We start from the raw sequence: 12,032 nt of genomic DNA on the forward strand, positions 1-12,032 counted from the left end.
ACCCCATGTTTATTTGGTTAGCCACCACCTCTACTTCTTCAACTTAACCATATGCATCGTCAAGCACAATGGGTAAGGAACTGGCATGAGACAATTCTAGGCAAGAAACGTTGAGGGGAAATAATGTGTAGGACTTTTTCCTAAAAAGAAACTCAAAGGAAGAAACCTCTCTTTGTCCACTGCGCATGGTCAGTTGTCAGGTCTGCACGCCAATTATGGAACGGAAGCAGCTAGTCTGAGAAAGACAAAGTGTGATGGTGCAAAGAGCCTGGGCCCTAGGACAAGCTATTTGGGCACCAAACTAACTGACTCTTGAAGTGCTCTAACAAGGGACTTTGCATTTTGTGAAATTACTATTCTTTTCTGGTTCTTCTAACCAAGTCATATAGAATTTTGTTGTTTTCTAATACTTTCAGCTAAAAGCACCTTGATTAACAAAATCTACATATTCTTTAACTTACCCCAGACCTCAAAGAACCATAGCCATACCAAGTGTTAATCATGAGACAATCATGCAGGATGGTTGTGTGTGTGTGTGTGTGTGTGTGTGTGTGTGTGTGTGTGTGTGTGTGTGTGTGTGTGTGTGTGTGTGTGTTTCCTGTTTAAAAGGATGAAAGGAACAACTCTCACCTCACCTAACTTCCCTTTTTAAACCTCAGATTTTTTGTCTGCAAAGTGAGAATCCGGAGTACGGCATCTGTAAGAAACATCTCAAATTTTATGGCTGTGGAATTGTAGCACATCAAATGTACTTTAATCTTCCCTGTCTTCTCTGAAAAAGTGTGAGCCTTTGAGAGAGACCTTTGGAACTAATCCTTCAAGAAATCTAAGGTATCTGTATTAAAGACAACACATGGCTTAATGTAATTAGGAGACTAGCAAGAAAAGAACTTGCACACCTCTACCTCTGAAATTTCCAGGAATTCGTTATACTAAAATCTAATGTCACCAACAGAGGTCATTCATGTGTCATTGGACACTGTTGAAAAGACAGTTAGCAACCAGTATACCAGGAAAACGGTTATCTGTATATAATATTCAAATAGTAAAGACAAAAAGTTTTGGTATAGCCCAATGATTGTCATTAGTCAAAGTCATTAGCTTTTTAATTTAAAAAGCTACCAGTAAATTAAAGCCTTTAAAGACCAGCTATCATTAGAGTTCATAAACGTACATGGTACTAAGTCAAGCTAATGAACAAATCTTTTGTTCTTACTAAGATTTACCTTCAGTAACAGCTGTCTGGCTAATAATATCTTATACTTGGATTATCCTGAAAGATGGACCAGGAATGTGTCACCATCTTCACCTTCTACCTAAAGACCTCAGGAATGCTTCCCAAGGTCACAGAATTGGATCCTGAAATTAAATCTCGTGATCTTGTCTTCGTACTCTTTGCCCTTAAGCTTTGCCCTCAGAATACAGTCACATTCTGAAAAATAGTACTTTCAGCCCTCCCATAGGTAGTTGCAACCTCATTTTTCACTCCTAATTATTTGCACCTTATACTATAGTCAGTTTCAACTAAACAATGCTTTCGTCAGAGTTGCATTGCCTTGCTTCTTCATCTCTTACACATGTTTTCTTTGTGCCTGGAATATTTTCTTCTCTCTATCAATCTAACTCCTATGTAGAATTCTGGTTTGAACTTTGTGAATGCTCCCCCAAAATCTTGCATTGGCCTCATCTAGCACTTATCATTTTATATTATAATTGTATTCATTTGTATCCTAGGCTGTGCTTCTTAATAACAAGTATTCTCACCCTATGCACATTTAAATCCTCTTTCACTAGATGTTGAATGACTGAAACAATGAAAAAGTGAGTCCAAGTCTCTATCCATCCCATCACACTGTGCTCACCGATCACACATCAACATTTCTTGGGTCTGTCCTTCCACTTGATTTTATTTCCTTCAGAGAACATGCATAAAGGAAAAATTTTACCATAGCCACCCTTCCTTGATGAAGAATATCTGTCTTGCATAGTCTCTCTGCCCTAATTCTTTCACTGTCTCAAGAAAGAAATATTAAAGTAAAGGGCCCATCTATTAAGTACAATAAGTACTCTCATGCTATTTACTTTCCATTAAAATAAAGTGGAATCCATTTTTCTTTAGGCCAAATCCTGGAACCCAAAGTTGCGAGAAGTGGTGTTTTTCAATCCAGCAGCAGCGATTGGTCTTGGAAATTAAGGTTTCTGATGAGAAAAAGCCTCACTAAAGTGCCAGAGTCAATAGTTCCCCTACATTACCCATCCATTAAAATCAGCAGCAACTAGTGTCTGCTATGCTAACACAAGCCCCAAAACAGGGACAGAGATTGTCTCTGTTTGGATACAGACTTTCCTTAACCCTAATGTAGAAAGACACTCATAATATGAAACCTATTTTGGACTTACAGAAACCACTCATCCCCAAGAGGACTAGCATATAGGTTGTCAAAAGCCGTGAGGCCCCTTTGTCATCTCTCCAAATGTTGTTTACATATTTTAAAGTAAAACATTTAGTTCTGCGTGGGTAAGGGAGGACTATAGCATGTTTCTGAACCCAGAAGTCAGGCTGCATCTCTTGGGAAGACGAATGAGTTTATAAGCTTCTTTGACTGTTCTTTCATTCAAAGAATCTTAACTGAGCACCTGCTAGGCACCAGATGTTGGGCTAGACACTGGAAGTACAAAAAATAAAAGATAGAGACCCTTTAAGATTCCTTTAAGAGCTACTAGAGAGACTTATATGGAAACAAGTAATTATAACTCAGAAGATGAGTTGTTATTCAGCAGGTACAGAGAAGATTATGTGAGAACATAGATGATTAGTTGAGACTATGACAGCTTGCCTAGGGGAGTCTGAGAACTTTCACTGAGAAAATTCTGTATGAGATTTCAGGTAAGAATATGGGTCTGTTAAAAGGACCATTGTGTGGAAGGGTAGATGAGACAAAGGAAGCAGTGAGCACAGAGGTAGTAGAAGGCTGTATCCATATCATGATAAAATATCTCCACAATTCAATGTACAATCCATGCAGCTACCCTAGGTATCTTCCATTTTTTGTCGCACAGCACCAGGATGAGTGACTGCATTTTTTATTGAATTAATCAGTCCTTTAGATGTCATTTAAACTCAGTCTCCTTTTCTCCCTACTTTTCTGGTATAGGTTCATGATGAAATCTTGCAGATGTTACTACAATATTAGAAGATACTTTTCAGCTCCCTGGTGACTTCAAAATGAGTTTTATCGGCTTCCCTGGTGGCGCAGTGGTTGAGAATCTGCCTGCTAATGCAGGGGACGCGGGTTCGAGCCCTGGTCTGGGAGGATCCCACATGCCGCGGAGCAACTGGGCCCGTGAGCCACGACTACTGAGCCTGTGCATCTGGAGCCTGTGCTCCACAATGGGAGGCCGCGATAGAGGCCCGCGCACCGCGATGAAGAGTGGCCCCCGCTTGCCGCAGCTAGAGAAAGCCCTCGCACAGAAACGAAGACGCAACACAACAAAAATAAAAAAATAAAATTAAAAAAAAATGAGTTTTATCATCATTATAGTTAATAATAATTGCAAATAAAATTCTCAGCTTTTATGTCATAAAAATTGATTCTCACTATACACCTCTCTATGAAAATGTCATATCCGTTAAAAATTGCTACAAGAACAAATTATAATACAAAGCACTTACAAAGCATTTTTTGGGGGAGGTAATTTAAGTTTATTGCCCTTCTGTTAGTGGGAAGAAAAGCCTTGACAGGGTTAATTGCCTCAGCTAAGATCACATGATTCATGGTGGTACTGGGGAAGTGAGAATTCAAGTTAAGGATGACCCTCCAAAGGAAAACACAACCCATCTGCCTTACACTCCATTCACAGGCGGTAGGGTAGGCTGTGTGCAATTGATCTTTCTTCCCAACGGTAACTGTAAAAACCAAACAAAATTCTGAAGAATTTCCAAGAAATAAGCCTGTTCAGAAGGTAAACTTTCTTTATTTCAAAGCTTATCACCCAGCTTAAATCTGGTTCTGCTACTGGAACACCATGCTGGTTCTGTCAATGGGAGGTCAGGGTTGAAGATGATGATTAATTCTGGTATACTGCTGCCAATTATATCCTACCAACGTGGCCTATATCCAAGGGCTAAAGAGTATTCATGAAGAGAGGGGAAAAGGCCATAGTGATACTCCTGCCTACCGTAGTTTTGCCAAGTTTCAGAGGAAGCTGGCAAGAAGGAAGACACTTACTCAGCACAATTTCGGCTTAGTGTGACTATGGATCTCCCTAGTTACCAAAAAGTGTTGATTACCAGATGGCCTCAAACCAAAATCAGAGAACAGAACCATCAAAAGCCAAACAAAATGTGAATACACATTTTTGAGAAACTTGCTATGAATTTAAAAGAGAGAGCAAGGCTTCCAACCTGCTTACCTATTAAACAAGATTTTAAAAACTGACTTAGTTCATCTTAGAGCTGATAGACTTTTGCAGTCATTTAATAATCAACAAATATATATTTGATGTCTACTGTATTCAGGGCTTTGTATCAAACAAGTCCTGTGAGTGACAGAAGAGATGAACCTGATGAGATCTCAGCTCTCATAGAATTCATGTTATTTAATGACCCTAAATATCATTCTGAAGTTCTTCAGACTCCATCTATGATACCCAAACAGTCAAATCTTACAGGTGGATCACAGCACAAGTGTGCCTTATTTTGTATTCTTTTAGCCCAGTGTTTCTGAAATTTTAATACATATCCAATCACCTAGAGCGCTTGTTAAAACACAGATTGCTGGGCCCTACCTGCAGGGTTTTCAATTGATTAGGTCTGGTAGAGCCCAGGAATTTGCATTTCTACCAAGTCCACGGGGGATGCTGGTGCTATTGGCTCAGGGATGATGCATTCAGAAGCATTACTTGAGGCGCAGTTTGAATCGCGGTGCGAAGAAGGAGTAGGCGGCAGGTTCTCGCTGGGTATTTGACTAGTCCTCTCTCTGCCTTGCTTGTTTGAGCTTCAGCAGAATTTGAAATGGCTGGCGGTAAGGCTGGGAAGGACTCCGGAAAGGCCAAGACAAAGGCGGTTTCCCGCTCGCAGAGAGCCGGTTTGCAGTTCCCGGTGGGCCGTATTCATCGACACCTGAAATCTAGGACGACCAGCCATGGACGCGTGGGCGCGACTGCCGCTGTGTACAGCGCAGCCATCCTGGAGTACCTCACCGCAGAGGTACTTGAATTGGCAGGAAATGCATCAAAAGACTTGAAGGTAAAACGTATTACCCCTCGTCACTTGCAACTTGCTATTCGTGGAGATGAAGAATTGGACTCTCTCATCAAGGCTACAATTGCTGCTGGTGGTGTCATTCCACACATACACAAATCTCTGATTGGGAAGAAAGGACAACAGAAGACTGTCTAAAGGATGCCTGGATTCCTTATTATCTCAGGACTCTAAATACTCTTAACAGCTGTCCAGTGTTGGTGATTCCAGTGGACTGTATCTCTGTGAAAAACACAATTTTGCCTTTTTGTAATTCTATTTGAGCAAGTTGGAAGTTTAATGAGCTTTCCAACCAACCAAATTTCTGCATTCGAGTCTTAACCATATTTTAAGTGTTACTGTGGCTTCAAAGAAGCTATTGATTCTGAAGTAGTGGGTTTTGATTGAGTTGACTGTTTTTACAAAACTGTTTGGATTTTAATTGTGATGCAGAAGTTATAGTAACAAACATTTGGTTTTGTACAGACATTATTTCCACTCCGGTGGATAAGCCCAATAAAGGTCATATCCCAAAAAAAAAAAAAAAATGAAGCATTACTTGAGCTTATTTATTCTGTGCTACATTTGTAGAACCACAGCTTTTCAGTGACAAAGAGTGGTTTGTCATCACAAATTTATCATCAAGAATGCCTTTACTATCTGACCAAAACATGAGTTTCTAGAAAATGGAGTATTAAGTATTTTCTAAAATCTTTCAAATTTACCCCAATAAAATATTATGTGACAATACTTCTTTGAAGTAAAAGTTGCTATTTAAATGCTATAAATACCAAATTAAAAGAGAAACTTTTTTTCTATTTTAAGAAAAAAGCCAACAAAATACAAGAACTGGCCAATCATTATAACATTGTCCCTCTTTACTAAAAAGAAAACATAAACCTTTACTACTTCCTTATAAAACAGTTTAAGTGATAGTTATTTAAGATAAAATTGCCCTATAATCTTTTAAAGTTTAAATACTTGGCAGTAAATTCAGATTGTAAATGACTATAAATTGGTCATCAGCAGAATTTCTAACTTGTGGCCCTATTCATGTTTATCACAGGCTGTTATTTTTGCCTAAGCCTATGGGAAGCTGTGTCAGAATAATTAAAAAGAGGTAGACCATTTCTGAGAGAGAGGAAAAAAATTCTCACACACAAGATCCTTCATTCTAATTTTTTGTAAGCCTTGTCTTCTGGCTTCCCCAAACATCACCACTTAAGAGAATGACCCAGTCTCCTAATGCTGAAAAAAAAAAGTACGTTCCTTGCCAAGTGGAACTGTAGAAGTCACTGAATACAGATGATGACTTTTTCTTTAGTGTGTCTGAGTCCGTGTTGAGATCATAATTTAATAAAGTTTCTTTCTTTTTTTCCTTATGACTAAAGTCCTTAGGATTAGGACCAAGATGGATCTCTAAGAGAGAAAGATACAATTCAGGAGTCTATTATAATCTTTGCACTTAGAATTTCATATAATAGTAAAATTGGGGGGTTACATTTTGCATATTGTGATGACATAAAGAGGAGGGTTTTTTCTTATATGCTTTTGCATTTTTAAATTTTTGTGGATGTAATTTGGTTCTATAATTATGGAACACTCTTTAAGACTCAATTGCAACCAGCTCAAGTACCATGTGAAATACAGATGTGGTGCCCATCCTTTAGGCTAGGGGTGTGGAATTAACAACCACTGAGATGCCAGTTGGTATAATTCCAAGTCAGTCTTACCATGCCAACTCATCACAGTGTCACACTGCAAAATACCAATTTGCTAAAGACAGAAATCATTTTCTAACCACCACACACCCTCAAGCCCACAGGTTTAACAAAAATTATTTGTTATAGAATTTTCATTCTCTTTTACTTTATTTTGTTTTATTCCCCGTTTCTTAGACCATAATTTTGAACGGGGCTGTGGGTTAGAGGTGGTAGGGTAAAAAGGTTTTACTAGCATAATAACATTTTAATATTACAGTATAAAAATCAGTGAAAATTATGATGAAAAGAGTTTGCCTGTTCATAGATGTTCTACTCCAAAGACAATGAAAATGCTAAAGACTCGTTCAAATATATTTTGTAAAAGCGTTCAGCTACTCCAGCAGGAATAGAATGAAACTAAGACTTTTAGACCTTGAGATCCTTTTCTACATAGGACTGGGAACCTGGGTGTGAAGGTAGGAGTAGCATAAACCACGCAAGTCTTGAAAAGGGGAAAAGGAAGGAGAGAGACTGATATGAAAAGATCACTAGATGGGAAAAATAAAGTAATATTGTTTACTATATTGGTAAGTGACCATAATGAAATATATATGATTCCTGATCCAGGAATCACCAACCCTAGATAATTTATGCCCAACTTCTAACTTCAAAAGAAGGATGGAGGATTTCCTCTACTACTCTTAGACATATTTTAATATAAATCTAGAATGTTCGATTTATATTAATATATGAAAGAAATTTTAAAATTCTCTCATATTTTTTAGGCAAAGTTCTAAATTTTCAATTCCACTGGAAAAAAAGGCAAATTAAGTCCAGAGATTTGACTGGAAGATTTGATTTGCATTCAGTGTAGCCAAGAGAAGGCAAGATAGGGGAGGGAAAAAACAAGTTTGTTGTCCAAGGTGGGGACAATTCTTCAGAAATCAGGTTTATAATATGCCAAGATTAGATCTGTACTTAGCATTCCCAAATAGTCCTTAAAACTTTCCATTACAGATCTCAAAACGAAAGATCCTTTTTTAGAGTGCTTCTACATTGACGGTAAGATCTGCAATCATTTCAGGAAAAGCTTCATCGCTTTACAAGTTCTAAAATGGGAGAGGGCTTTATGAATGCACTGCATTCAACAATCCATCCAAAGTGATCTGAAAACATGCCTGGCACCTTTATTTGACTTCCTCCGCTCTCTTCTCACTTATCAGTTTTGAGTAGAAGAAAACACCTGCTCAAGCACATCAGGAAAAATGTGTCGGGGACTAGTTGAGTTGGCTAATGGCCAGAATGACAAAAAACAAATGTCAAGCCACCTGAATAACGTTAACCATTTTATCACATTATGACTCCACCTAATCCCTCTTTCTCCAACTCTATTACCACCATAACCACAAATAGCCTTCATTGGCAATAACTGCTAACTTTGACCCATTGCAGATATCATTATGTTTTAAACGTCAAGTGGGGAAACACACACACACACGCACACACACGCACACACACACACACCCCTGTTCTTTGTCCGCCTACACATTTTGGCCTTTAAAGCTGTTTTTAGCCAGTACAATTCATTTTTGTTCATTCCCATTGCATTCTTTTTAGCAGTGGTTAAACTATCAAGAGAAGGAGCAACCAGCACTTACTCTACTGACAATGGGAAACAACTGCTTAGAGGTCTATTACCCTGAACTATGGAGGGAAAGTCCCCAGAGGTTTTAGAATTGCAAAATGGAACAATTTACCAGTTCTTAAGTATCTGGATATTTCTAGAGCCCCAAAGTGGGTCCTTTATCATTATCTGCAGGCCAACCAGATTCCATAAGGGAGTTTTATTTAAAATTTTCAGAGAGTACCTCTAAAAGTGAGAAAAAATTAACTCTAAAAAACCACACTTAAAACAAAACAAGATAGATTCTAAAAGTTCAAAGAGTCTTTTGAGTTCCAATATCTCATAACTTTCCAAAAACCTCTCTTCTTAACGGTTTCTCCTTAAGTTGTTACTGCATTTTGCTCATAGACTAATGCATTACCTAAATATAGATAGCCATTTTTAGTATAAATTCCGAAAGCCATAAATGTTTCATAATTGAGCATATAATTTGAAGTAAGAGAGCTTTTCCCCTCATCCCCTTTTACCACTGCAAATTGGAAAATACTCAAGTAATTACTCCCTTAATAGTTCAATGTTTGCAACTATATATACTTTATGAACATCACACGTCTTTCGCTCCCAGAGCAATATCAAGGGGCGGGGGGTGGGGGGAGCACAAAAGAACTTAACTTATACAATAACCAAACCACCCAGAGCTTTGATTCAAGATTCCTTCATTAAGCCATTAATATAATACACTGCTAAGTGGTGAGTTGTCCAATTTTATGATGCCTTTCATTTCAATTCAATGGCTGCAGTTAGAAGGAAAAGCCAGCATCTGCAAGATCAGCAAGATGATGTAAAACCTGACACTAGAAACATTTTTTTTTCTGCCTCCACAGTTTGTGCGAGGGCAGTCAATGCTAGAACACCAATAGGGAAGTGATTTTTAAGTCCCAGAAACTAGCATTCATTTGTCCTTACTCAATACACAAAAGGACAAACAAAACACTTGACTCCTATGACCTCAAACACTTACACAGAAAACCACAAGCCATTTTATGGTTTTCTAAACATACTCAAAGGTAGATCGCCAGATTGTAATTCTACCCCACTTTAGACCACAGCACGTATTTCCCACTAGAGTTTATACATCACAATGTAGAGTATCATATATGTACTGTTTTGGCATTTGTCAGTGACAGTATTCTTATATAATTGACATATGTGGGAATCTGACATACAGAGAAAAATTTAAATCCTAAAACCCAATATTTTATTTCTAAACTTGGACACAGTGCAGAAAATCCAAGGCTGAAAAATACTGATATTATGCTTTTGCAATTAGAGATGGTGTAAGTTATCCTAATAATGTGGGTTCTTCATCATTTCAGTTAACTCTGTATGTTTATTATGATGGGGGTCTAATTATGCATCATTTGATATATCCTGGAGACCTCATTGCTTTTAAAAATAATTGCAGATCAATGAAATAAAGTGTTCATTTTGTGGTCTATTTATCACTGGAGGACTCTGACAGAGGGTAGGTAAGTTCACAAGAAACAGACTTACTGATGCAAATTATATTCCTTTTGTAATTGCACTCTATGCAGTATTTTCAAAGGCCTGAAATATAACCCCAAAATAACAGAATAATAAAATCAGTCTTCTCAAATTTTGGAACCTCAATAAGAGGTATGCAATTGTATGGAAATTAGAGATCATAATAACAAAAGTTGATCCCTCAGGTTATCAGTTTTTTCTATAAAAGAGTTCCAGAGGAACCCATTACTTTCCCCAGATGCAAAGTACTCACGCAGATAGTAATCTAATACAGATAAATGGCAAGCTAGAGTAAATCTTTCAGTAGAAACATCCCAAATAAGAACAAGGAGAATGACATAAACATTACTTAATACTAAAACAGGACAGTAAAATTCCGAGCTTGGTCCTTTTCATTTAACCATGTCAGAAAAGCCTCAAGTTTAAAACAAGCACCTGTATTAAAGAGTGTCTCCAATCACCTCACTGTTTTTGACTTGTATGGTGGCAAACATGAGAACATATGCTTTTATACTCCCTCCAAGTCTTTTATACTCATTATAAAAATCACTTCAATACAACCACCAGTTCAACACTCAGAATGAAGGGTGCACTTTTCTTTGGAAAGAATGAGAAGTCCCAAATCCATACGACAATGAAACAGCGTAATAAAACCTGTATTCAATTTAACATTATCTGTTTCCAGCAGCTTGCAAATTGTTCCCAATTCCATCCGAAAAACTGACATAGATTAGAAACTCTTTTAGAAGCTCACTAAACTTTGTTTCTGAAATATACCGCTGCTAGATTCTCAGTCAAAAAAAGCCAAAGTCATCAAGGTAAAACCATCGTTTAGTGCAAACTACTCTCTCCTGTCTACGTACACATACAAACAGGACCGAACACTTTACTCAGATCCACCTTCAATTCAAACTCAGACCAACTAGGTATCGCCACTGTCAGTGCCCTGCCATACCAATGCCATGTGCTCGGTCAATTAATGAACATACACGCACAGCAGCAGAGAGAAGAGAGAAAACCTGGGTCCTACCTGGATGGTTTTCGAGGGCTGACACTTGATGTGATGGGACACGCTGGCCGTTTGGTTCATGTTTCAGGACCCTGGACGGTGCACGTTCCCAGGTGGAGTTCAGGATGAACTAGAGATCAGGTCTCCTTTATTGGACTTCAGCTGGGCTGCTGCTGTTGCTTTTGCTGCTGCTGCTGCTGCTGCTGCTGCTGCTTTCTCACTCCGGAGGCTGAAACGCTGTCAGACTGGAGGGATGTGTATCTCAGCCCTAAAAAAAGCATTCCCTTGGTTCATCATTCTCAAAGCTCTTGGCGATATGGAGCAGAAAACTAAAGACTGTCTCAGTTCACTTGCACTGTACCTTCTCAGTACTGAGATGCAGCAGCTTCGCAGTACAGCCAATGAACCGCCTTTCAAAGGGATGAACAACCAGAAAACATACAGAGATCGACTGCAGTACCACAGTTTAAAGGGACATTCTCAGCTCCCCTGATTCCAACCAGGTTATACCTTTTCTCAGTGCAAAATGAATCTTTCTCTCTCTCTTTCTCTGTATCCCTCTCTCTCTCTCCTGATATTTTTTTTTTTACCATAATTCATTCTCATTCTGACACTAAATTTTATTTCTTCTAGGGTAGTGCTTGCAATCAAAATACCAGTAAAGGCTGGAGAGGACCTGTCGCCTAATTTAAGATTGCAGGTTTCTGTATCTGTAAAGGACGGCCCTTCTCTATCAATATTTTAGAAATTCTGCAGTAACCGTCAGCCAAGACACTGAATCTTCCGTAAGCTGGGAGAAAGCCTATGATATACTAAGAAGTTTGCAAATACAATAGTTATTGGAAGTTGCGCCAAAGCAAAAAAAAAATGGTTTCTTTTTTCCTTTCTTTTTTAGGTTTCACCATCTAT

General features: G+C 38.3%; 2 protein-coding genes across 3 annotated transcripts in view; one reads left to right on the forward strand and one right to left on the reverse strand.

Annotated features, from left to right (window-relative positions):
* The window catches only part of DPP10 (dipeptidyl peptidase like 10), a gene marked incomplete at both ends in the record, with an annotated part of 1,352,958 nt that extends 1,341,754 nt beyond the window's left edge, over positions 1-11,204 (reverse strand). For both annotated transcript variants that reach the window (XM_081242278.1, XM_081242277.1), the window contains one exon: positions 11,145-11,204. In XM_081242278.1, the coding sequence (XP_081098404.1) occupies positions 11,145-11,204 (60 nt within the window). The remainder of the gene's footprint in view (positions 1-11,144) is intronic.
* On the forward strand, positions 4,890-5,790 carry LOC308621604 (histone H2A.Z-like). Its single transcript, XM_081242255.1, has one exon. It carries the CDS (start codon positions 5,015-5,017, stop codon positions 5,399-5,401), a length of 387 nt encoding a protein of 128 aa, XP_081098381.1. The 5' UTR covers positions 4,890-5,014; the 3' UTR covers positions 5,402-5,790.
* Positions 11,205-12,032: the final 828 nt, after the last annotated feature.

Source organism: Mesoplodon bidens, assembly GCF_964165515.1.
Source record: "Mesoplodon bidens genome assembly, chromosome: 8".
In the NCBI taxonomy this organism is placed as follows: domain Eukaryota; kingdom Metazoa; phylum Chordata; class Mammalia; order Artiodactyla; family Ziphiidae; genus Mesoplodon; species Mesoplodon bidens.